Source organism: Sebastes umbrosus, chromosome 11, assembly GCF_015220745.1.
Source record: "Sebastes umbrosus isolate fSebUmb1 chromosome 11, fSebUmb1.pri, whole genome shotgun sequence".
NCBI lineage: Eukaryota > Metazoa > Chordata > Actinopteri > Perciformes > Sebastidae > Sebastes > Sebastes umbrosus.
This window is the reverse complement of record NC_051279.1, coordinates 15400466-15426003: the sequence shown is the minus strand read 5'-3', so window position 1 is coordinate 15426003 and position 25538 is coordinate 15400466. Positions and strand designations below refer to the sequence as shown.

Below are 25538 nucleotides of genomic sequence, written 5' to 3'. Positions count from 1 at the left end.
TTTTACAGGTATAAATCTACCGGGTTGGGATCGCATGCGCGCCCGCATATGCGCGCCCGCGTGTGGCCGGAGTCTCTGCTCCTTTGCCTGCTTGCCTTCACTCACACACCGCGTGCGTTCTCGCTCGACCTCTAGACGTGCATGCGCGCTCACTACACACTGCAGAAGAGTTAGTTTAGCTCTGAGAATATCTGGTGAATGTACAGTGAACGTTTGTGCAGAAATAACTGCTGCAGCTCCTCCAGACCAACAGAGGTTTCCCGTGTCTTGTGAAGTGACGGGGCTCCGCAGCGAAAAAAGTTATCTTCTCCGACCGGGTGCCGGTGTTTCCCCGTCGGGAGACGATAACGTTTCTCTTACTGCTTCAGCCCCGGCACCGACCCGATCCTATCCAACACTAGGATCAGCAGTGATTCATGGAGAGACATTCGTCTGGTCAGCTAACATTACTGCCAAGCAGGTGAAATATAGAGTGATATTGTGTTTTTAGCTGACATGTGTCGCCTCACTGTTTTGAGCGATGCTCGTTCATGTCTATTTAGAGCGAGCACAAGCGCGAGCCCGATGCTGATTTTCGTTGACTTAACTGCAACAGGTGTCGCTGTTAACAAACAATTCTGAAAGTTACAAAAAGTCCCTTTAATGTTTTTATAACTGTTTTAATTATGTCTTAATGTTCTTTTGCATTTTGTCTCAATGTTCTTGACTGTTTATATAAAGCACTTTAAAATTCCCTGTTGCTGAAATGTGCTCTACAAATAAAGCTGCCTTGCCTTGCCTTGAGTGCAGACCAGATTCTACTGCGCATGTGCAATACCCCCCCGGCGTTATGACGCGCTGATGACGCGTGTCCTAACCTCCTTCTACAGTCCTTGTGCTGTGCTCGCCTCGAGGCGCCATCTTGAATAGAAAGAGGGTTTAAACGGAGAGAAACAGGATTGTTTGTTTATGTTATTCCAGACGGATATGTCCTCTTCAAACACAGGTAAAGTGACATCAAACTCACAGCAACTATTCACTCACATGTGCATCTGTTAGTCTGCTATGGAGGTTTGTTCTCGCGGACAGCTGAAGAGGACTCTTTCCCAAAGATAGCGTGACAGTCTGAGCTAAAGTTAGCTTAGCAGCTAATGCCACAGCAAGGAGAGCTGGTTGTTGCATAAGTGTTCACTCTGCTTACATGCTAGCCAGCTACATTAGCTGCTATCTGGCTTTTAAAACAGCTCTGTTGTGATGTTTTTGCATGTCTAAATGAGGTAGGAAAGGGAGAAACCTAATATAAGTTAGCCATGAAGCTGTGGTTTGAATATCTCTGTTCAGTTTGTGTTTGTTGTGAAGCTAAGATTGATTAGCTTAGTGTCGTGGTTGTCTTAACTAGCTCTCTACTATCTGCTATCACGATTTAGGAACAGTCAAAGTGGAGCTTTTCTGTATACTTGTCTGTATAAGCCAAGAATATTTTGACTTTTCTGTATACTTGTCTGTATGAGCCAAGTAAAATTAGACTTTTCTGTATACTTTCACAGTATAAGCCAAGTATACTTAGACTTTTCTGTTTACTTGTCAGTATGAGCCAAGTATACTTAGACTTTTCTGTATACTTGTCTGTATAAGCCAAGTATACTTAGACTTTTCTGTATACTTGTCAATATGAGCCAAGTATATTTAGACTTTTCTGTATACTTGTCAATATGAGCCAAGTATACTTAGACTTTTCTGTATACTTGTCTGTATAAGCCAAGTATACTTAGACTTTTCTGTATACTTGTCAATATGAGCCAAGTATATTTAGACTTTTCTGTATACTTGTCAGTATGAGCCAAGTATACTTAGACTTTTCTGTTTACTTGTCAGTATGAGCCAAGTATTCTTAGACTTTTCTGTATACTTGTCAATATGAGCCAAGTATATTTAGACTTTTCTGTATACTTGTCAATATGAGCCAAGTATACTTAGACTTTTCTGTTTACTTGTCAGTATGAGCCAAGTATATTTAGACTTTTCTTTATACTTGTCAGTATGAGCCAAGTATACTTAGACTTTTCTGTATACTTGTCTGTATAAGCCAAGTATACTTAGACTTTTCTGTATACTTGTCAATATGAGCCAAGTATATTTAGACTTTTCTGTATACTTGTCTGTATAAGCCAAGTATACTTAGACTTTTCTGTATACTTGTCTGTATAAGCCAAGTATACTTAGACTTTTCTGTATACTTGTCAGTATAAACCAAGTATACTTAGACTTTTCTGTATACTTGTCACTACAAGCCAAGTATACTTAAACTTTTCTGTATACTTGTCACTATAAGCCAAGTATACTTAGACCTTTCTGTATACTTGTCACTATAAGCCAAGTATACTTAGACTTTTCTGTATACTTGTCTGTATAAGCCAAGTATACTTAGACATTTCTGAATACTTGTCTGTATAAGCCAAGTATACTTAGACATTTCTGAATACTTGTCTGTATAAGCCATGTATAATAAGACTTTTCTGTATACTTTCACAGTATAAGCCAAGAATATTTTGACTTTTCTGTTTAGTTGTCAGTATGAGCCAAGTATACCTTTCTGTAGACCTATAAGGCAAGAATACTTAATTATACCTTTATTAAGTGTATCTCTATCAAAATATTAAGTACAAGTAGGCCTATAAGCAAAGTCTACTTAGACATTACTGTATACTTGTCAGTATGAGCCAAGTATAATTAGACTTTTATGTATACTTGTCAGTATGAGCCAAGTATAATAAGACTTTTCTGTATACTTTCACAGTATAAGCCAAGAATATTTTGACTTTTCTGTTTACTTGTCACTATAAGCCAAGCATAATTAGACTTTTCTGTTTAAATAAGGTAGGAAAAGGGAGAAACCAAATATAAGATAGTATACCTTTCTGTAGACCTATAAGGCAAGAATACTTAATTATACCTTTATTAAGCGTATCTCTATCAAAATATTAAGTATAAGTAGGCCTATAAGCCAAGTATACTTAGACATTACTGTATACTTGTCAGTATAAGCCAAGCATAATAAGACTTTTCTGTTTAAATGAGGTAGGAAAAGGGAGAAACCAAATATTAGATATGGCCTAGATCCATGGTACCTCTCAGCTGTTGATTATGTCTCAAAGGGCTTCTTATGATGTTTTTTATTTATTGGTGTATTGTGAATACTATGTTTTTGTTGTTTGTTTGTTTTTGTCTGACTTGGTGGCAATCGCCTACGGGGATCAATAAAGCTGTCTATCTATCTATAAGTTAGCTACCAAGCTGCGTTTTGACTAGCTCTGTTCAGTTTCTGTTTGTTGTGAAGCTAATGTGGCTCTCTAGGATTGATTAGCTTAGTGTCGTGGTTGCTTCTTAACTACAATAAGATAAGTAAAATAGAAAAGGTAAAGTAAGCTAAATTAATTAATACTTTAATACTACTTTTACTACTATTATTACTATACTACTTAATGCTTATACACTTATATACTTTTCTAATGAGACTTAGTTTTATTTAATGCAGGATTTAATATTGTAATAGAGTATTTATTACAGTGTGGTATTACTATATTTAAAGATACTTACTACAACGGGGGGGGGGGGGGGACAGTAAAGCAACTGTTGCATCTACTCTGACATTTTAGTTAGCTCTCTGCAATCAAGATTTAGGAACAGTCAAAGTGGAGCTTTTCTGTATATTTGTCACTATAAGCCAAGTATGCTTAGACCTTTCTGTATACTTGTCACTATAAGCCAAGTATACATAGATTTTTCTGTATACTTGTCAATATGAGCCAAGAATATTTAGACTTTTCTGTATACTTGTCACTATAAGCCAATAAACTTAGACTTTTCTGTATACTTGTCAATATGAGCCATGTATACTTAGACTTTTCTGTAAACTTGTCACTATGAGCAAAGCATACATAGACTTCAAGTAACTCAGTGCTGAATACACAGTTTGTGAAATGAAACCAATGTCAGTTGTGTGCGTTAATGCTAATTTAGCTTTTTTTGTATGGGGATCCACTGAGTGGTTTGGTTTCTTTTTGAGTGCTTGAGGCTCAATAGGAAATCACCTGTCATCCCTGCTACATTTCCGTCTCTCTATGCCCTCTGTGTTATTAATAGAGTTACCAGACCCAAATCTGGGTATGGGGGCAAGTGACCCAAGGAAGTGACTACATTTCAGCGAGAAAAATTTACCTGTTTACTCCACTGCATTATTTGACAGCTGGAGTTACTAGTAAATACTATTGTAGACACAAAACAAATATGATAATATAATAAAATATGAAGCAATGTTGTAGTTTAGTAGCATATAAAGTAGTTAAAATCTGCTCCACATTGACCAACTGCAACAGTGAAATGCTGCTTACACATGAATGCATCACACTTTAATAGGCTACTCAGCACAACTACAAGCCAAGTATACCTCTCTGTAGACCTATAAGGCAAGAATACTTAATTATACTTTTATTAAGTGTATCTCCATCAAAAGATTAAGTACAAGTAGGCCTTTAAGCCAAGTATACTTGGACTTTTCTTTATACTTGTCAGTATGAGCCAAGAATACTTAGACTTTTCTGTATACTTGTCAGTATAGGCCGAGTATACTTAGACATCCCTGCTACATTTTGTCTCTCTATGCCTCTGTGTTATTAATAGATTTACCAGACCCAAATCTGGGTATGGGGGCAAGTGGGACCCAAGGAAGTGGCGGGGCTGTTGTACCAAAAGGGACCAACAAAAGAAGAGCTGCGTAAGTTTGTGTGGCAGTGGTGACTTTTGTGCTGATTATGTCAGTATCGTGTTGTGTGTATTTGCTGACTGTTTTAGTTTTGACACTTGTGGTCAAAATTCATGTGATAATATGTGTGTGAAACTACTGATGTGTCATCTCTTCTCTTTATCACAGGCCAGATTTTGACGACGACGACGACGATGAAGGAAACAAGCTGTTCAGGTACATTTGTCTCAGTTTGTTCTGCCATAAATCAAGATGAGGTGGTATAACAAGTGTTTGGTATTGTCTGGACTGCTGCGATAATGAGCAATATTTTCTCTGCTTTTCCACAGGTGTGACGATGAAACAGGAGGCGGCAATGACAAAGAGCGCTTTGCAAGGTAGGAGTATAAATTGGGAGGAATAGATGTGTGTGGAGGGGGGTGTAGGTGAGCAACATTATTTATACAACGCTTACCCACATGTTGCTCTGCCTCTCCGTTTTCTTTTTTACTCTTACACTTATTTTATTTTGGTAGTGATTTTTTGGGCCTGTGTTTTAGTGGGTTGATTTCATTTCCAGGTTTTTGGAAGAAGATCAGAGTTTTGCGGATAAGGAAAAACAAGCCAGGTATGGCCTGTACCACTGTGGAAGGCTCTCTCTCCTACTTGTATCCATATCAATATTGAATGCGCTGATCGAATACTATCCTGTCCTGCTGGGACCCCAGCACATTGTCACTTTGACAGCACAAAATCAGCAGTATAGTTCACTGCTCTGCGCGTCTGTTTTGGTGCCTGTCAGAATGTTATGCTTCTTTGCCCAAGACAGCTGGTTGTCTCTCTCTTAGCCGACCACTGTTTTATGTGTCACTAACTGCTACGCTGTGTGTGACTAAGGGACTTTGGTAATCCCTTCCTCTTGAGCAACTATCCTCTCTGTCTCTTTTCTCTCCCCCTTCTCAGGATATCCAAGTGGTCTTTCTCTTTCTGCACTTACTCTCTTTTGTCACATCAACTGGGCTTGAAAGACCAGACTCTCTCGCCTTCTCACTATCATTTTATAGATAATTGATTTATAGTTTTTTTGCGTCTATTATTTCTCTCACCTGCTCTCATTCCCACCTCTTCTTCCCGATTGGCATACTTACATTGCAGCATTAACTCTAAACTCTACTCCATGTTGTCCACCTGCCCGTCTGTTTCCCCCATCTCGATCCTTCCTCTCTACTCCACTTCTGCCTCCCTCCCTCGTTTCCTCGCTTCAGGGAGAACCACAGTGAGATTGAGAGGCGGAGGCGGAACAAGATGACCGCCTACATCACAGAGTTGTCAGACATGGTGCCCACCTGCAGTGCACTAGCACGGAAACCAGACAAACTGACCATCCTGCGAATGGCCGTGTCCCATATGAAGTCCCTGAGAGGAAGTGGCAATACCAACTCGGATGGGTCGTACAAACCTTCCTTTCTCACTGACCAGGTAGGTGCAGCTGAGAAATGTAGAAATTGAGATGTGAAATATACATGTATTCCACTAAATCGACTTGGATTGAATTCACAGTGGGGAAATCTTTGAACTTGCTGAAGGCAACAGGTTTGGACAAGGCAGTACTACTTGTGTAGAAGTCAACAAAGTCTTTTATTATACAGGTCTCACAGTCACAATGTTGTTCACACGAAACCTCTCTCTGCTCAATGGAAATAGAGTGAAATAGTGAAAGTAGCACCTTTTTTAAGTCTGCAAGTTTTCTCAAATGGTAGCTGAAGGGCAGCTGCTATTTTTACTGACCATCTTTGACGTTGCCGGTGTAATCTAAATTTGTAAAGCCAAAACATAAGATATAAACAAAGATATTTCTTTTACCATTCTTCACCAGCCTTTCCTCCAGGCCCTTGGTCAATTTGTATGTTGTTCAAAAAATACTTTATGCATTGACTGTAAATAACTGAAGCAACTGGTGTCTCCGTCATGGAGGTAGCACATGTTTGTATACACCCTCCCCAGGTCGACAGTATAGACCGCAATGACAAGGACCAGGTAGTGAACAACAAAATGCTGTTTAGCATCTAACCAGAAGTGCAAAAAGCAGTGCAGAATAATATACAAAACAAAATATAGAATGGCTGTATTCGAAACCGCCTACTACATACTACTGACGAACACGCTGTTAAATCGATTTATTTTGCAGTATGCTAGTCCAGGCTTTAAACAAGCTCTTATAGCACTGGACAACAAAACAAACTCGTACCACTATTGTAATATTATTGAAAAATTAAACTTACTGAGCTTTGAAATTTCGTTGTTTATGACCAATGTGTGTTTACTGCATGGTTTAGCTCCACCACCCCTTAAAGAATTTATTCTAACAGTTCATGGTGAAATAAGACACAAAAGATCATCAACAGATTGAGACTGTAAATATACGTCACTGCTTGACACAGCGCGCTTGGTAGATACTGTTGGGTCTCTAAACTATGGTGTACGGTCATAGACCTGCTCTATATATAAAGCGTCTTGAGATAACTTCTGTTGTGATTTGACGCTATACAAAAATAAATTGAATTGAATTGACAACATTTGCTCACACTGCTTTTTCAGTTAAAGCATCAAAACAGTGGTATTATTGTGCAGTGCAGGTATAGTATATAGTACAGAGTGTATTTACACGTAATGCTAAAAGAAGACATAATATACAGAATAACCAGCTGGAGGTATTTAAATACAGGGGTATTCTAATCTTAATCACAAAAAATGGAAAAACACAGAGTCTTTAGATTCATGCTACATGATGGGTTTCTCATCCGCACTGCTTAGCCTGTCTTATCTGCCATCTGTCTATAGGAACTGAAGCACCTCATCCTGGAGGCAGCCGACGGCTTCCTGTTCGTGGTGTCATGTGAGACTGGCCGCATTGTTTACGTCTCTGACTCCCTGACACCCGTCCTCAACCAAGCGCAATCTGAATGGCTCGGCTCCTCCCTTTATGATCAGCTCCACCCAGATGACACAGAAAAGCTCAGAGAGCAGCTCTCTACTGCCGAGAATAACAACACAGGTGCAAAGCAGACACTAAATATGCAGACAGTAGTAGATTTGTTATCACAATGAATCCCTAAAGCGTCTCCTTTGTCAATATATAATATGTTGAATGCTTCATTACACCCATGATTGAGTCAATTCCGTCTCTTTTTCACCTTCAAAGGGAGGATGTTGGACTTGAAGACGGGAACAGTGAAGAAGGAAGGCCAGCAGTCGTCAGCCAGAATGAGTATGGGAGCCCGTCGATCATTCATCTGCAGAATGAGGTGTGACTCACGCTACAGTTAATTATCCAGTTCATTATTTATATTGATGTGTGCCTAGATGCATAAATTGTCCATGTGGTGGCTTGTGTGTATTTGCAGGTGTGGCTCTTGTCCCGTGGAACCGTTGTCCATGAACAGACTGAACTTCCTTAGGAATAGAAACAGGTGACCAAACAAAAGTTTTTCTTTTGCAATTTCTTTTTTCTTCATTGAGTTGGAATTACTGTGCAGAAGATGCACATAAGCACCATTTTATTTCTGGCATACTAATTGATTGATTTTGCAGTATATTTTACCATTTCTTCCTTCACCTCAGGAACGGTTTGGGTACAGCCAAGGAAGGGGAGCCCCAGTATGTAGTGGTCCACTGTACAGGATACATCAAGTCCTGGCCCCCTTCAGGTAAACTAGTCATTTTACAAGGGTTCAATTTGCTTCATAATATGGCTAGGACCTGTAAATGATTCTGAATTTAACCAATCTTTTTCATGAGTTATTCTTTGTGGCCCATGTTAACAAATGTTTTGTATGTTTGTGTTTTAGGAGTATCATTAACAGAAGATGAATCAGACAACACTCAGGGTAGTCGCTACTGTCTGGTTGCAATTGGGAGATTACAGGTATGATGGAGGCCACGTGTGTAGAGATATGCATGTGTCTTTTGCGCTGAAACAAGTTGAGCAATGACAAAATCATTTCTAACTAATCGTATAAGTTAATCATTGAGCAGTATATATTTGATACAAGGAATAAAAGTTGTGTAATTGTAGAAATGTAACCTTTGGTATGGATCTTTACATTTTAACTGCAGATTTGTATTCATCTCCAACAAAGTGAAGTAATATTTGACCCTTGTATCAACAATATAAGAAAAAAATCACCTTTACTGGTGGTGGAAGCGATATGTATTCTTTTGAAATTGCATATCTACCACAAGGCAGTATTTTATGGTCACAATCTACAGTCCTATCTGAAGTGGATTAGGGCTGATGTTTGCACTGTTGCAGTGTGTTTTGAAATATTTTTTTGCCTGTAAGCAGTTGATTGTAGAACATTGACTTTTGAGTAAGCACTAAATACATACTGTAGGTAACCAGGTGAAATTGAGCATATACAAATATAAGTAAATGTGATTCATGCACAGTATGGCTTTTAAAGTATCTGACTTGTTTTGACCCATCAAACATTATGGTGGTAGTTTGCATCCTTTAGGGTATAATGCTTATGTTAATAATCGGTTTTCGTCTGTTCCCTGTAGGTGACTTGTTGCCCAGGTGACACAGACATCAACAGTATCAGTGTTCCAGTGGAGTTCATCTCACGCCATAACTGCCAGGGCACGTTCACCTTCGTAGACCACCGCTGCATGGCCGCTGTCGGCTACCAGCCCCAGGTAAGACCCTCTGCTGGTGGAAATGTCATGGCCAGACGGCATCCTCTAACAACCTTTGTGCCAGAAGTTGGTGTTAATGTCTGCTTAGCTAATGGTGGTTTCATTATCTGCTGTGTGTTTGCAGGAATTATTGGGGAAGAATATTCTCGAGCTCGCCCACCCTGAAGACCAGGGCCTACTCAGAGACAGCTTCCAACAGGTAGGAATGTGTGCAGCTTTTTGAGGACTGTTTGTACTCCCACATCAACAAGTTAACATGCACTTAAAGCCCCCTTCCAGCCACTGTTTTTCAGTTAATGTTCTTTCTCAAACAGAGAATGGGGGTGTGGTTAATAGTCAGACGTAATTCATTACCACGGCAACCAGATTACATCGTTTTACAACCCAGTTTAGACGAAACCAGCTACAGTAGCTTTGAAAACAGCTAGCTAAATGACACTGATTTTGATGAATTTACTGTTTATGACAAATAAGACGAGGATTAGCACAACATACCGACTCTCTCTCACTCGCTGTCTCCTTTACCGTCTCCTTCTGGCGAGGCGGCTGTCTGTCTGCTGTTGCCATGAGGAGCTGTACGCCGGCAATAGCGCACCGTAGGACGGACATGTTGCCGAGGTTCACCGTTTGAAATGCAGTTGCGCATCGTTTTGGAGTTTTGGCCGGACACAACACCGCCATGCGGTATCGGCTGCTTTCCATTAATTTATCTCCAGCAGGAGACCGTAAAAGAGAGAGCGTTACGAAGCATGGGTGCACCTGCGCAACCTTGGTAGATGACGTATGACTTGCAGCTTCTATAGTCATACGTCATACTCCTGTCTTAGCAACAACCATCTTTTTTAAAATTTGAGCACAAAATTAAGTTATTTGTCAAAAACATTTGGGCGAACAGTGTGGCTAATCAACATTGTCAGGAAATGACTCAAGTAAATATGAAATATCATAGAAATGATAAAATACAGCGGATGGGGGCTTTAAAAGAATGAAAGAAAAGATGACTACATGTATCGACCTTGTTTTCAGAATAAATTAATTCAAAGTCAGACCAAGTATCCTCTGTAAATCTAAATCAACCACAGCAGAAAAATTAACTATTGGTAAAATTCAGACATATTCGTGCTGTAAGGAAAACTGCTCTCTCTCTCTCTCTCTCTCTCTCTCTCTCTCTCTCTCTCTCTCTCTCTCTCTCTCTCTCTCTCTCAAAGAGATGTAAAGGTGTTGTCCAATTATCTGTGTTAGCTGATATCTTCCTACAACTCTGTTTCTTGTGTGCAAGTAAACATACTGCTCATTGATTATGAAAACACCAGATTATTATATGTTTGGCATGCTGGATTTGTGTCCACAGGTGGTGAAGTTGAAGGGCCAGGTCCTGTCTGTGATGTTTCGGTTTCGCTCCAAATCGAGAGAATGGATCTGGATGAGAACCAGCTCCTTCACCTTCCAGAACCCGTTTTCAGAGGAGATTGAGTATATCATCTGCACCAACGTCAATGTCAAGTGAGTCACACACTAATTTTACTAATACCGGTGATTATGTAACACGATTACACAATCAGATACAGTACATAATGAAACCATTGACGTCTTGAAATGTGACTGTTGTGAAAGATCCCTCTGCCTGAATGCTCACCTACCACCCTCAATCCCCAGTTCCTCTTACACCCATACCACAACCCCTTTTAAAATAACACACACTGATCACTCTCTCCCTGCACCTCTCCTCTGCACCCATCTCTGATTGTGGGGCGGTAGAAACTCGACTCAGGACCCCCTCACTCCCATCTCCTCCCCAGGGGGTTCGCTGCCCCCCTCCCTGGGTCAGAGCAGCCCAAACTGCCCTCCAGTAATGCTCAGCCCTGGGCAGGTGGCCGCCAGGTGAGACCAGGCCTGGCCTGACTATCCTCCCCCTGCATGGGAGAACAGGGGCTGCTTCTTCATTGGAGACTACTGCTGTTTCTAGCAAACTACAGTCCTTCTGTTTTAGTTTTCATTTCCCACTCTGGGTGATTCTTCTCTCCATTGTCTCTGTAGCGTTATAGAAAAAATAGTGCTGTTGTCTAATGAGAAGCATGTCTAGTAGTCAGTAGTGAATATGGACTTTTAACACAGGTGGTGTAGCATGGTAGCGGTTTGTATTTGTATAACAGACCTTTCGTGTCACTGTCTTCCTCTTCTCTCCTCGTTTCTCGTTTATGTTGCCATGGTGACCGGTGGCGGGTTGAGTGCTATTCTGTCAGCAGGTGTTTCAGCTTTCTCACTCAACAGTGGAGGGGCATGGAAATGGAAATGAGGCTATTTTAGACCATCTCTCCTTCTCTTTCTCTCTCTCTCTGTCTCTCTCTGTTTCCCCTTTTCAGGCAGTTACAGCAGCAGCAGCAGGCCGAGGGAGGTGGAGCCAGAGACGGTCTGTACGAGGCAGGACCAATCGCCCTCTCACAGGTTAGGCCATGCATGTGTGGGGACACATGAATGTACATGTCCAGTTTGATTGAAGCAAAGATTACGCCCTGTTTCTCTTGGGTCCCTTGTCCCTTGCAGTAGTTACTGGTCAGAGCTTTTTCAGGGAAACAGTGACAGGATGTTGATCATTTGCTCAGCAGGAAAACAGAACCGGATGTTAGGAGAGATCCATTATCACAACTGACTGCCTGTTGTTCATACTTAAATTAACACCTTCCCTCTAGTACCTGATTATCTAAAGAAATTTTAAGCCTGGAAGTATTCAAAACAAAATTAAATTGGATTTGTTTGCAGGTTCATGACTAAAAGTGCCACATTTGATCACAATCTTGAATTAAAGGGACAGTGTGTAGGATTTGGGGGCATCTAGTGGTGTGGTTGCAGATTGCAACCAACTGAGTACCCCTCCGCTCACTCCTCGCTTTCCAAGACTGCGGTAATATGAGCTGCCAGTGCAAAACCATAGTAACGCCGTTCACCTCTCAGAGGCCATCCTGACCATAATAACACTACTTTAGGAGCAACGGAAGTCAGACGGCGGCTGGCGGTACCACGGTTTTACACTCTGCAGCTCACGATACCACAGTTTCACAAGCGTGATGGAGAACTACGGCGGCCTTCAGGTAACGAAAAAACATGAAAGGCTCTCTCTAGAGCCAGTGTTTGGTTTGTCCGTTCTGGGCTACTGTAGAAACATGGCGGACTCTGTGAAGAGGACCCGCTCCCTATGTAGATATGAAGGGCTCATTCTAAGCTAACGAAAACACAACGCTTCTTAGTTTCAGTTGATTATACACTAATGAAAACATAGTTATGAATATTGTATTACATTTCTGCTAATAGATCCCTCGAAATGTTACACACTGTTCCTTTAAACTCCTCTTTTACCTCCACTATTCATGTAGGTGCACACCTATGCAGTCAGCTAGCCTTTGAACAACACACACACGGATCATACGGTTATGAAAAAGTTAAGGAATATGGAAACTGTTTTACAGGCTTGGAAAAGGTTTGGAAAAACAAAAAATCCCGAAAGATTTTGGAAAAATAATAAACAAAAGGTTTTATAAATATTTCAGTGTGGTTTGATGAATATCAGTTTTAAACATGACCTGTGTTTTTTTTTTTTAAATCACTCAATGTTGGAGCAAACATGTGATCCACTTTTGGCCTACGCTCACAGTAGTACCTTGGCTTGCCTGACGTCAACGTCCATTCTAGGTTTCAGGCCACACGTGGGCATCTCATAGTTATATGAAGACCAAGCAAGATGTGGATTGTGTGGGACAGCGCTGTGAGAGGATTGATAGTAGATCATACTCATAGAGTTTGAGTCTTCAGCAGACAGATATTTAACTATTTTAGTCACTCTTTCTTGCTATTGCAGTTATATGTTACAAAATGCATCTGTCTCTTTCTCTATCTCACACCTTTGTGCTCACTAATATCTCACATGACAAACAACAGTCACATAATAGCTACAGTCCTTACAGATGACAGTACAACAAGGGCATTTGAGGGAATAAATAAAGATGCTTGTCAATATTTGCTTGGGCATTGATCCGACAAAATGGTGGAGGTAACAAAATGTCAGTTAAACCGCCACGGCTCTGTGCCAGTAGCGGTTGCTACTAGCAACAGGATGTTCAACTGAAACCGATTGCCGACGGCAGAGCACTTATTATTTACTTTATGTCAGTACTCAGTATTTACCCAGTGTTATGTCGTCCTAATTTTACGACTGCTGCTTCTGTCTACTCTGTAAGGATAGAGGGTGTTATATTGTACAGGTTGTAAAGACAAATATGTGGTTTTAGGCTACAAACAACTAAATAGAGCTTGGGAGTTGTGTCTCCTCCTACCATGATTGCAGCCTCCTCCATCTGCTGTGAATGTCATTAAATCAATTGCAGAAACAATACAGGCATTTGGGTGGGGTGCCCATATTTGACAGTCTTGACATCCTCAGGTAAACACTACAAATTCAGGTGTACTGTAGCGTTAAGGATTATTGATTTCAAGCAATTTAACTTTTTGGCCGAGATGATGAATGTCAAGATTGGAGTCAGGTCAGTTTTTCACCACTTTAAAAGCTTTTTTTGAGTGTGATCCCTGACTGATTATTTTTGGTGGTCCTCAGATGCCAGTGCAGGCAGTGACGGCGGCAGGGCCGGACCACAGCAAGAGCCTTGAGAAGCCAGAGCTCTACCCCTCCCTTTTCCAAGGCCCAGATCAGACCAAGGGCATGGCCTCCACCTCCGCTCCCAACACACAGATCTACCCTCCAGCCAATAACTTCGCTGCTGGTCGTTCCAATGATGCATACAGGTAGGACGTCTTCTGTGTGTATGCACGTCTGTGCATGTGTTTACACGTACACCAGATCCTGGAGGCTATACTTCATCTTATCAATTTCTTGACACTCTTTCAGACAGTTAATACCCCGACACAGAAACCAGGAGCATACCTGTAGATCTTATCCTGTTATCTTGAGATCTGACTTAATTAGGTTATATTATTAAAGCTGGGGTAGGTAGTTTATTTTTGGCATCATTGAACAAAAATTCCATAATAACCTTTCAGCATATTGTAATTCAAGTGGTCTGAGAGAAAACTAGACTTCTGCACCTCCTCATGGCTCTGTTTTCAGGCTTTAACAAATCTAATCAAAGGTCATATCAGAGAGAGAGCGTTCCTATTAGCTGTTCTACAAATGCAGATGCATGTGTACGTCCCTTCAGATAGTGAAAACCTTTTTCAACGACGGAATATCCTGCAGAAAAAGTTGCTATTCCAGCATTGGCAACAACTGCCTACACGGCAAAGCAACCCAAAAAAGAAAGACGAACTTATCAAAAAGAAAGTGACAATATCAGCGAAGCGTTTCAGAGTTCGAAAGAAAACGTTGTTAATAGTGTAGACTTCTGCTAACCGTAGCCACAGGCTCAGCTGCGGCCAGCTCACGGCTACGGTTAGCAGAAGTCTGAACTACTAGCAACGATTTCTCTCCATTTCTGAAACGCTTTGCCAATATTGCAGCTTGCTGTCACAGTCTGTCATGTCAATGGGCTTTACAGGCCCACAAGTTTACAAAGAAACAGCAGGGTAGTTGTCATAGAATTGCCGCTATATAATGTTAATGTATGAAGCGTTTGCATATGCTTGTCTCATTGGAAGGGCTTATTATTATTATTATTATTATTATTATTATTATTAATATTATTATTAATAATAATAATAATAATAATTAATTAAGTTTATATAGCACTTTAAAATACAGCAAACTCTCAAGGTGCTTCATACAAAGGGTAAAACAATCATACAGCTTTAAAACAATTTATACAAAAAAAAACATGCAATTAAAAGCTTTAAAATTGGATAAATAAAGTTATATACAAAATATTTCAAGACCCAAGTTAAAAAGTAAATACAATTACTATAAAATTAGGACAGAGAGGGGAGAGCATGTTTTTTTCCTTTTCCAGAAAACTACCTACCCAGGGTTACCACTTGAATTACAATATGCTGAAAGATTATTGAACGGGATTTTTGCCCAATAACACCGAAAATAAACTGCGTTAACTTGAGATAACAGTGAATTTACTAACCACAGTTAGCAATGTGCTTGAGTTGAGATCTGAAGATAATGGGATTGTTATCTACTGTAAATTGTTGGAACAGCCACAGCGACTCCTCGCTGTAGTGCGGTTGGATGAACTGACACGTTTATGTAACTGGTTTGCATGTCGTGAGGTTTTGCTTATCAGAGCAGAGCTAGCTGGGGAACTTCCTTGTATGATATTGGTTTGTGTGCATCAACAGTCCCTGGGAAAACTCCAGTTCTCCCCAATGCGAGTCTGCCACATACTGTAGCCCACATGAAGGGTTTAGGAGAATAAAGGCTTCCCACATGTCTGTTAAGTGGGTACAGATGCTGCTTGACAAAGATGACGGTCCCTTCAGAATGTATTCCTGAAAGCAGTTATTATATAGTTCAAGTATATACTCTGTTTCTTTATTTGATACTAATCCTGAATTCACCGTTTTTGTTTTGTTTTTTGCATAAGAAGTGATTTCCAGGGTTATTTCAACAGAGTTTCTAACATCTATGATGCAGGGATCATTTTTTAAAGAGGTCTTATTATGGTTTTGTGCTTTTTCCTTTTCCTTTAATGTGTTATATAGTTTTTTGTGCATGTAAAATGTCTGCAAAGTTACAAAGCCCAAAGTCCACGCCAAAGGGAGTTACTCTCCCCAACAGAAACACTGCTCTTGAACTGCCTGAAAATGCCTCGCTTGTCCTGCATTTTCTTCCGTAATGTGGTGATGTCACCAAGTAACACATTATGTTCAAACAGAGCATTTCAGACAGAGGGTGAAAAGAGCCAGTATGAGAAAAGTAAAGCGTTTTTTGAACATTAAAGCATATAAACATGTTCTAGCAGAAACCCAAAATACAAGAATGAACCTGAAAATAAGCATAATAGGTCCTCTTTAATGATATTATCTTCTCCCAGTAAATGACAGCCAGGTACCACAGCTCTCACTCCCTTCACTTTGTCTGCAGGCCAGTCAACATGGCTCCACAGATGGCACAGCCCGCCCACTCAGCAGGGCAGATGCTGGCTCAGATGTCTCGTCAGAATGGAGTCCCGCAGTCAGTTCCCCCTTCCAGCACCGGCAGCTCCCTTCACGGAGGACCAGCAGGAGGATGGCCTGGAGCTGCAGCTGCAGTTAGACCACAATTTAATAACCAGGTAAGCCAGTACAACAAGATTCATTATTTGACTTTGTTTTGCCTTTGGTGGTACGGTTTTAGTCAGTCTTCATTCACAAATTATTCTTTATATAATGATTAGGGTTGGGAAGTTACACCTATCTCTCGATTTGATACTATCATGATTCTTTGGTGCCGATTCTATAGGTAATGCAATTTTTATTGCGATTCTACAAATATTGTGATTCTATATTATGATTTATTGCGATTTCTGTTAACTTTTTTAACACTAAACCATGAGATAAAGTTGAATCATACACTTCTAGGGACTTTTACTTTGAAAAATATCTAAATTAATACATTAAAATATGAGAAATGTCGTGAAGTGAAATATATCAGTCAATGTCAGGCATTATTTCTAAAAACAAATTCCAGCAAGCTAAAAATTAAAGAATAAAGACATTACCCTCACAAATTAGTGGTATTTTCTTTTTAATTTATGAGGGACATGTAATGTTTTATACCTCTGGTGAATGTTATCCAATCAATCTTATTTTCATAATGTATTTTGTATATACAGTTCTCTTTGTTAACACCTTATTTTGAAAACTGGACGTAGTCACACGTGTATATTTCAAAGTCTGTCGCGGTCTCTTTATACATCCATGGTCAGCTCCGTTTGACTGTATCTACCATAAATGTCAGTATATGGGTGCTCTACAGTTGTAGCGTCTGCCAATATGACCACGGAGATGCGAGTGGCAGCTGGCTTGACCGCACGTTACAGCTATATGATAAAAGTTTCCTGTCCATGACTGCGTTAGCATGCAGCTTTAGCCATGATGTCTAGCTCTGCTTTTCCTGGTAATGTGTGAAACCCCCCCAAAAAATCACGATACATAGGTGAATTGATTTTTATCCCACCCGTAATAATGATAGGTTTATGTAGGTGTATACCAGTTTTTAATCACACATCACTTATGTTACGTCAACCTCACCCATCTAGTCAATAAATGGAGTCTTTCTTCCTATTTCTAACCAGCAGGTGGCTCCCCAGGCTGCAAAGACAATGTCTCCACAGTTTACTCCCATGGGAGGATTTGGCGGTGGCTCTTCCAACTCTTTTGGACAGATGCCTACAGGTGCTGCTCCCACCCAAACCAACAATGCAAACTACCCGCCCATTAATGCACGTGCCAGCCTCAACACCAACGGTTATGGTAGGTTGTGTGCATATATACTGTGTGTGTGTGTGTGTGTGTGTGTGTGTGTGTGTGTGTGTGTGTGTGTGTGTGTGTCTATATATATATATATATATATATATATATATATATATATATAAACACACATACATATATAAAAACAGGCCTGTGGCACACGAGCCATTCCCTGGACCTGAGCCTGCTCTGACTGTATATGTGTATATATATATATATATATATATATATATATATATATATATATATATATATATATATATATATATATATATATGTGTGTGTGAATCTGTGTCTCTGTGTTATACCGGTGCATCCTCTCACCCCTCTGTACTTCATCCCAGATGGCTCTCAGTCCGGGGCGCAGTTCCCCTCTCGAGCAGCGGAGGCGGTGTGGCCTCAGTGGCAAGGCCAGCAGCACTCACAGAATAATGCAGAGCATCATCCTCATGCTCAGGGCAACCAGCAAGACATGTTTCCTGTGAGTGAAACAAGCCTAATCTCTCTCTCCAGCACTTTTTTCCCTCTCTCTCTCTCTGTCACTTAAAATAATCTCTTTGTCTCTTTAATCTGATTCAGGATGTGTTGTCTATGCTGGACCAGCCTCCCAACTTCAACGGCGACGACTTTGAGATTCCCATCTACCCTTCGTTCGACCAGTGACCCAGTCGATACTCTTCTACCCCTTTTGTCTTGTTGAGTGTTTTTGCCCTCACTCTTTCTAATATCATATAGCTCTTATAGCTCCTCTGCTCCTCTTTTCTTCCTGTTCCTGGGAGTAGCACTCTTCCCTTTGCTTTGCATGGCTTAAATTGCACTGCCACAAGCCAGTTAAAGATGGAGGGATGTGTCTGACTGCAGATATAAAGGGGAGGAAAATCAAGGATTTGCTACTGACTAAAAGATAATTAATTTAACAATACTCCAGCCATTGTAAGAGAATTCTCTAGCTAGCACTGCCCAAAGCTCAACAACCTATGTTGTAGATATGTGATATATATAAATATAAATATATAAAAAAAAGCGCACAATCACCCAACCACACTTGAATAGGAGGCACAAAAACACTCTCTTCCACTCTGGTAAACATAAACAGGAAGTAAGCACACAGACACACAACGGCCTTTTATTCTAATATGTTCCTAGTTTTTCTCAGGCATTGATGAAGAGTGTATTTTGCTGTTTTACCCTTTTTAGCGTGTCGACTAATCACTCCAATCGTTGATTTAAACTCTCAGGAATTTGCAGGGATATACGACTTTGGTCATTTTTTTGTGTTGTTGCACGCAAACCACCACTGTCTGTGCTAACGTCACTCACGGTTTTAAATCCTCTGCATGCCAGCACCGCTTTCATGGAGCGCTTCTACAATGTGTAGATTTATACTGAGTACAGTTTTCTATGTACATTGGTGGCTTCACCTATAAAGTTAATTATTTTGTTAATCCTCTTAAGGAACGTGAGGTTTTTCCTTAATTGAATGATGTCCTTCAACAAACAGACAGTGTTACAGTGACTACACGCTGTTTGTCTCGGTGCCCGCTGGAAACATATACAATCTATATTTCTTTGCCTACATAAAACATATATACAGTATGCATGTGTGTATGTATGTCAAATGGATGCGTACAGTATCTTTATCAGCTGTAAGACAGTCGTAGGGTTTCTGACTTGCTTCATATTCTTCTCTCTGTTGCCCTTGCATTACTCTGTACCAAGTATGGGCTTTTGTACTCCTTTTGTAAAAAATCTAAAGAAAAGAAATCACACAGCAATAATTAACAAGCAGGAATTGTGTACTTTTAAAGCCATTCTTTATTTGTCGTTCCTTGATTAATGTTATTTTAAAATGGAGATATGTGGTAGTAATGTTTGATTTAATTGAAATGTTTCCCAAGTATTTTTTGATCTCTTGACCTTTCCATTGCCATATTCTGATAAATTCTGATATTTAATTAATGGTTTGATCAGGGTATCCAGGATTAAAATGGAACAAACTGCTAAAAACAATATGATTTACAAATGAAAATGCTCTAAAAGATGTTCTCCTCATTTGTGTCAAACATTTTGCCACCAACCACCTGTGTTATACAATCATTTTTGGGGTAAATTTGTATTATAGAACAATGTTGTGAGATGAAAGATAATGCTTCTAAAATGATTAGATTTTTAACAAGTGGAATTAGTTTTTAAATTTGACCCTTTTCATTACAGTCTTCAATTGTCTGTATGAAACACTCGCATACTTATAACAAATTATGTAATTGTATGTAAGCCCATGTTGATAATTGTCCCGTTTTCATCTTCAAGCGGATGGTATGTTGGTGTTGTTATTGTTTGCTCTGTATCCAGGTTTTCTTTTCCAATGATGTGAGCTTTTATCACTCATAGAAACACAAATATATAAATATGCTGTATATGAAATGCTAAACGAGAGAAAGAAATGTTTGGTTTTTGTATTAAATTGTTGAAAGTGAGGAAGCTGGACTGTGTTTTGAATGCTTCTTTTCAGCTGTGGTACAGAAGGTCACAGCAGGGTTAGTCCAAACACACAGCATCATTTAATCCTTAATCAAAGTCATATATATTTCCAGTCTTGTTCACGATAGCTGTTTTAGCCGTGCACTCCACTGATCACACTCATGCAAGAGTCATGGCTGTTTTCAGTTACACCCGTGCGTGTATTCACTTTCTTGAAACAGTTTTAAGTTCTTAACTGATGAAGAAACAAAAGACAACTTTGGTTTGATTGGACTGTATCTGTTTTCTTTCCTCATTCTGTATATCGGCAAAGATTCAAGAGATCTGTGGGTGTCTCCTGGGATCAGTTTCCGCCTTCGTCTTTCCCTCCTCTCTTTCACAGCCTGGGGGTGAAAACGGATGGCATTAATGCTGGTACTGGTTGAAGATAGGTTTACTGTATCGCCCTGTTTGGGTTGCACTTGAGTGATGTCTTGTGCTGTAAATCTTGTTCTGCCGATATCATCTCAACACCTACGCTCTTCTCACAGTTTTCTTTTCACTCAGATCCACTGGTATTTGCATAGAGTCACTTTACTCTTAACTTGTGTGCGTCTCTGTAGAGGCATCAGAATACAAGCAATCTGCATTTTTTGGTCAGGATCAGTTTCAACCCCTCTCAAGTGGATTGCCACTAAAGGCGTCATATCCTCTTTCTCTTCCTCAACCTTTTCGTGTTCCTTTCTGCATCTTGACCACTCTATAGGCTACTCTTATTTTTCCAATATTTACAGGCCATGAAATGCTTGCATGTGTAGGGTGAACTGATTGGTTCAGTATAGACAGAGCATCGTAATCTGCAAACACTTGCTTTATTATGCTTTAAAACTCGTGTACGGCCACATGTTTCTGTCGTGTTGTCATGTGTCCAGGCCTTGTACTGACCAGGGATCCAGTGACTCCTGTTAAGGTGTCATCTCCTGTAAAGGTCTCCTCTCCTGAAGATACCAGAGAGATGCGTGATGGGTGTTCTAATCTCAGGAACGGCCTGATCGTTACCAAACTCCTTATTACCTATTCATGGAGGACACGGGTGCCAAATGTGGCTCTGTGTGTCTCGTCTTTGGGAGGACGACATAAGGTGTCAATGTTGGGAGAAAAAAAAAACAGACCAAGACACAGAGGAATTGGATTGTTGAATTCAGACAAAACAGAATAAGAGTTGGTTTCTCCGATAGGAACTGCAGCAGCTCGATGGGTTATATGTGGGCATCACTAGAGCCCATTCAGATAAAGATTTTTATATTTTTGAATTCGTAGAACTAATTTGATGGAGTAAACTATCGAGAGGAACCGAGGAATCGATACTTTTATTTTTCTTGGGGGGTTGAATTTGTCAACATGGACCCTCCAGTCGACCCCGTGTCCAGGTTGGACGTGGATGTGGACCTTGGTTTTGCCTTCTTCTTCTTCTTCCTGCTCTGCTTCTTCTTGTTGGTGACCATAGTGCGCTGCTGTCATATGGTGCTCGACCCTTACAGTAATATCTCCGTCATGGCGTACCAGGAAGCACAATCAGAGGAGTGATGGACCTACACATTATATTCAAACTCCTCAAATGGGATAGCAAAAAGTTGAATTGCCAAAAGCCAAAGAATATTTTGAGGCTTCTTTTATGATATAGTTTCTATCAAAATTTTGTACAAAAAAGTTGTCTACCAGCAGCATCCAACAACTACAAATAATGTAAGTATACAATGTAAACTACAAAATATACTTAATATTTTGTGTTGTATATGCTTGTGAATAACACAAGGTATTCATGGTTTAAAAATATGAATATAAAAACACAGTTGGAAAACTCAAAGAGAGATTATGTTGTTGAAACTCATTGAAATGTAAATACATGTATTTAAAATTACTGTTTACTATGTGTGCTGTATGGTCTAGACATAATTAAATCTTTTAACCACGTAAATTTAATGATATGATAAACATAAATGCCTGCATATCCATAGATTGAAACATTTATATATTGAAAATCAGAATACAGTAGAACAAAGAGGCAACCAGCACGATTCACCCAGTATCATGCAAAGAGCCAAACTGTTGACTAAAACTACAGAGAACAGAAAGGCTGGCTCCAACAGAGTAAGTGTGATTTATTCATTATACCAGAATGTACATTGTGAAAAGCTGCTCGATAAAGACAGAGACAAATGTCTTCCCTTCCACACTAATATAGCACAGATGCTTCAAAGTTCTCAATGATGGAAATATAATACAAAACAGATGTTCAGCTCTTTGCCCCAAATTCTGTCACACAATGTTTTGGAGGTTTTGCACAAACATTCATGAAAGTTGCTTGTTTTTGAACAAATTAAATAATCCACGCATGTGTTGGTAATTCATCAGTGGTGGGTCTTTCAATGGAGGCAGTTTCATAATAATAAGCAGAGCCAAGAAAGAACCAGGAGAGATTATTCAAGTGCACCCTTAAGTGGTCCTCAAAGTGAATAGAAATTAGTGATTACTGATTAATAGTAATTAAAACTACTGGACCGTAATAATGCAAAAAGTAAGAGTCATAGAACTGCCTGAAACACTTTGTTTCCTCAGTCCCCCTCAGTTATATGGGATTTCACAAAGTGGTGTGAGTTTACTGAAGTGGCTTTAACTAGCAATAAGTTGCTAGTTAAAGCTGCAGTGAGTAGAAATAGAGCAAATATGATTCAAAATGTTTTTTCATAAAACGGATACTATATCCTGACCGTAGTGCATGAGACAGGTAATCTGAAAAAAAAACATTGTCTCTGTGTCCTCCGGTGCTCCTAATGGCATCTGTAAGATTTCACAGACCGGAAGAAAACAACCAATCAGAGCCGAGCTGGAGCCTGCAGACTCTGAGCAGCTGTCAATCACTCGCAAACTCCGATCAAACGTCAAACTAGGCCGTGCTGATCAAATATGAATCATTATTCTAATACTGTAATGCCTATTTCTCTCCTCAAATGTTTTCAGAAACATCTTGTAGTGTACTGTTTAGCTGTAAAATGAGAAAGTTTGTGACCCGGCAGCCACGTTGAGATAAGCAAAAACGCAAACAAACATTCTCAAACATTCTCTAAAATATATATATATATTTTATTTTTCCTTCTTCTTCCTTTTCCTCATAACAACATAAAATAAAATGAAATATGGTAAATAAATAAATAAATAAATAAATAAAAAAAAATTAAAAAATTAAAAAAACTTGTTTCTACACCTGGTTAACCCGTGTGGGCGGAGCTTTCATCTTTTCACCGAACTCAACAAACACCGCCCACCTCTGCTACGCTGGGATACAAAGCTACATTCCTTTATTTCAGCTAGCCGGTAGCATTAGCTAGCTAAGCTAAGCTCATATATTGTGGAGCAGACAGGATGGAGAGCAGCGAGGGGTGAGTGAAGAGAGCCTCTCTACAGTAACCTCACCGTCTGATGTGTCTCTGAAGGCTCCAGAGGACTCGATGCTTGTTTGTTTTCCAGACAGACTCTTGCAGTCAGTCAGTCAAGAGAGGAGGTTATCTCCATGCTAATGCTAAGCTAACGAGCTAAGCTAACGAGCTAGGCTAACTCTCACTTGTATCAAGCTTCAGTTTGTTGTCTTTTAGCTGCTCTATTTGGACGTAATGTGTCTCATTAATGCGCTATTGAAATTATGGTTGGTTATATTAGCAGTCAAATGTTATTGATTATTTAAATCGGAAGTTATACAGCTAACGGTCATTTAACGGCTTTCCAACTGTCTCTAGTGCTAACCGGTAACCGTTAACGTCTGCAGGCGACTCTCCATTCAGACTCTGCAGCTGCTTCAAGATTGCATTTACATTTGCTAATTGTTATTTTTTTAATGCATGCATGTAATTGCCATGTGCCACATTAACACCAACTCTTACTGAATGGTGTGTTTTGCTTTGAGACAGCAGCGTTAGTTAGCATCAGCCCCCTGTGTGTGTCTATGTGTAAACAAAGGCAGCATCCACATAGTGAAAGCTAGGCTGAAACAGATGGAGCAGTGATCTGTAAACATGTGTCACCCTGTTTTTAACTGCAGCTCAACAACACAGGAGATGATCTGCATTGCACGCATTGATGCTGTAGTAGTGAGGCAGTGCCTCCGCCTTAGATGATAATGCACCTTATGATCAGGGATGCAGTAATGTTTATTCTTGGAATTGATATACACTGACAGATATCAGCAAGCATTTGTCAGACATTATAAGCAGCATTACAACAACTAGGGTTGAGTAATATGTTTGGAAACAGTCATCATCATTATGTAAGAGGCAGTATTAACCGGTCTGCAGGACAGATAATAATACACAGTGCACTTTCATAGACTAAGCTACTGCAGTTACCCTGCACTATACTCATTTTTAACAGTCTCGTCTGCACTATATTCACTTTTTTAATAGTCGTGTATCACAGCTGTTACCCTGCACTATATTCAGTTTTAACAGTTTCTTCATCTCCTTGTATTTTTATATCTGGTATATTTTTTTGTACTTTGTACTACTAACTTTTTTTTACTGCCTTTTTACTAACATGTTTTGCACTATGGAACTGTGATGCTGGAAACTTGAATTTCCCTTGGGATCAATAAAGTTACTATCTATCTATCTATCTATCTATCTATCTATCTATCTATCTATCTATCTATCTATCTAATGTGGATGGAAGGGTATGCTAAATAATCATACTGGTGTCCAAAACAATGACTTGTCTTTCAGTGTTGTGTATCAGATCAAACTCTTTAAATGTGTAAAAAAAAATCAAATAATTGATTTAATGCTTTAAGAGTATGAGGACATGCTTAACATAAGGTGATCAAATAAATAAATGTCATTCCTTTATTCTGTTGCTAATTTGACTGCAAAGTGACATGCTGGTAGCAACAACAACATCCAAACTAGTGATGCACCAGATACCGGATCGGATATCTGGCCGATACTGACTCAAATAGCTGGATCGGATATCTGGTGGATACTGACTCAAATAGCTGGATCGGATATTGGTTACAATGGGGCCGATCTATTAAATTAAATTCTATGTTTATATACTACATACGTCATGTGCTGGAATTTTAATTCCTGTTTAAATTTTGACCAATTTGTTACTGTATTAAAAAGGTTTACGTCTGAATTGTAATACCTGTAAATTTTGAAGATTTTTTTGTCAAGTTGTTAGTGTACGATTTATTATTTTAATAATAAATAAC

At 39.6% G+C, this 25538-nt stretch overlaps 2 protein-coding genes and 1 long non-coding RNA gene across 8 annotated transcripts in view; 2 read left to right on the top strand and 1 right to left on the bottom strand.

The window, feature by feature from the left end:
- The first annotated feature begins 851 nt into the window (after window positions 1-851).
- Window positions 852-20295, top strand: arnt (aryl hydrocarbon receptor nuclear translocator). Of its 4 annotated transcripts, none has more exons than XM_037783770.1 (20): window positions 852-985; window positions 4660-4753; window positions 4910-4957; window positions 5071-5118; window positions 5986-6199; window positions 7562-7775; window positions 7923-8025; window positions 8125-8190; window positions 8342-8427; window positions 8569-8645; window positions 9284-9418; window positions 9543-9617; window positions 10770-10921; window positions 11177-11299; window positions 11782-11863; window positions 14025-14212; window positions 16452-16641; window positions 17647-17821; window positions 18163-18299; window positions 18398-20295. In XM_037783770.1, exons 1-20 carry the CDS (start codon window positions 949-951, stop codon window positions 18479-18481), a joined length of 2328 nt encoding a protein of 775 aa, XP_037639698.1. In that variant the 5' UTR covers window positions 852-948; the 3' UTR covers window positions 18482-20295. The 4 variants fall into 4 exon arrangements, with proteins under 4 accessions (XP_037639698.1, XP_037639697.1, XP_037639701.1 ...); XM_037783769.1 differs by having other exon boundaries at window positions 17644-17821; XM_037783773.1 differs by lacking the exon at window positions 11177-11299.
- LOC119496483 lies at window positions 20106-23980 on the bottom strand. The gene is made up of 2 exons (XR_005208725.1): window positions 23753-23980; window positions 20106-20682 (listed from the first exon to the last, which is right to left on the bottom strand). It is a non-coding gene; the product is annotated as an uncharacterized LOC119496483 (long non-coding RNA).
- The window catches only part of setdb1b (SET domain bifurcated histone lysine methyltransferase 1b), a 17272-nt gene continuing 15291 nt past the window's right edge, over window positions 23558-25538 (top strand). For all 3 annotated transcript variants that reach the window (XM_037783761.1, XM_037783760.1, XM_037783759.1), the window contains exon 1: window positions 23558-23718. In XM_037783761.1, the coding sequence (XP_037639689.1) occupies window positions 23702-23718 (17 nt within the window). In that variant the 5' untranslated portion in view covers window positions 23558-23701. The remainder of the gene's footprint in view (window positions 23719-25538) is intronic.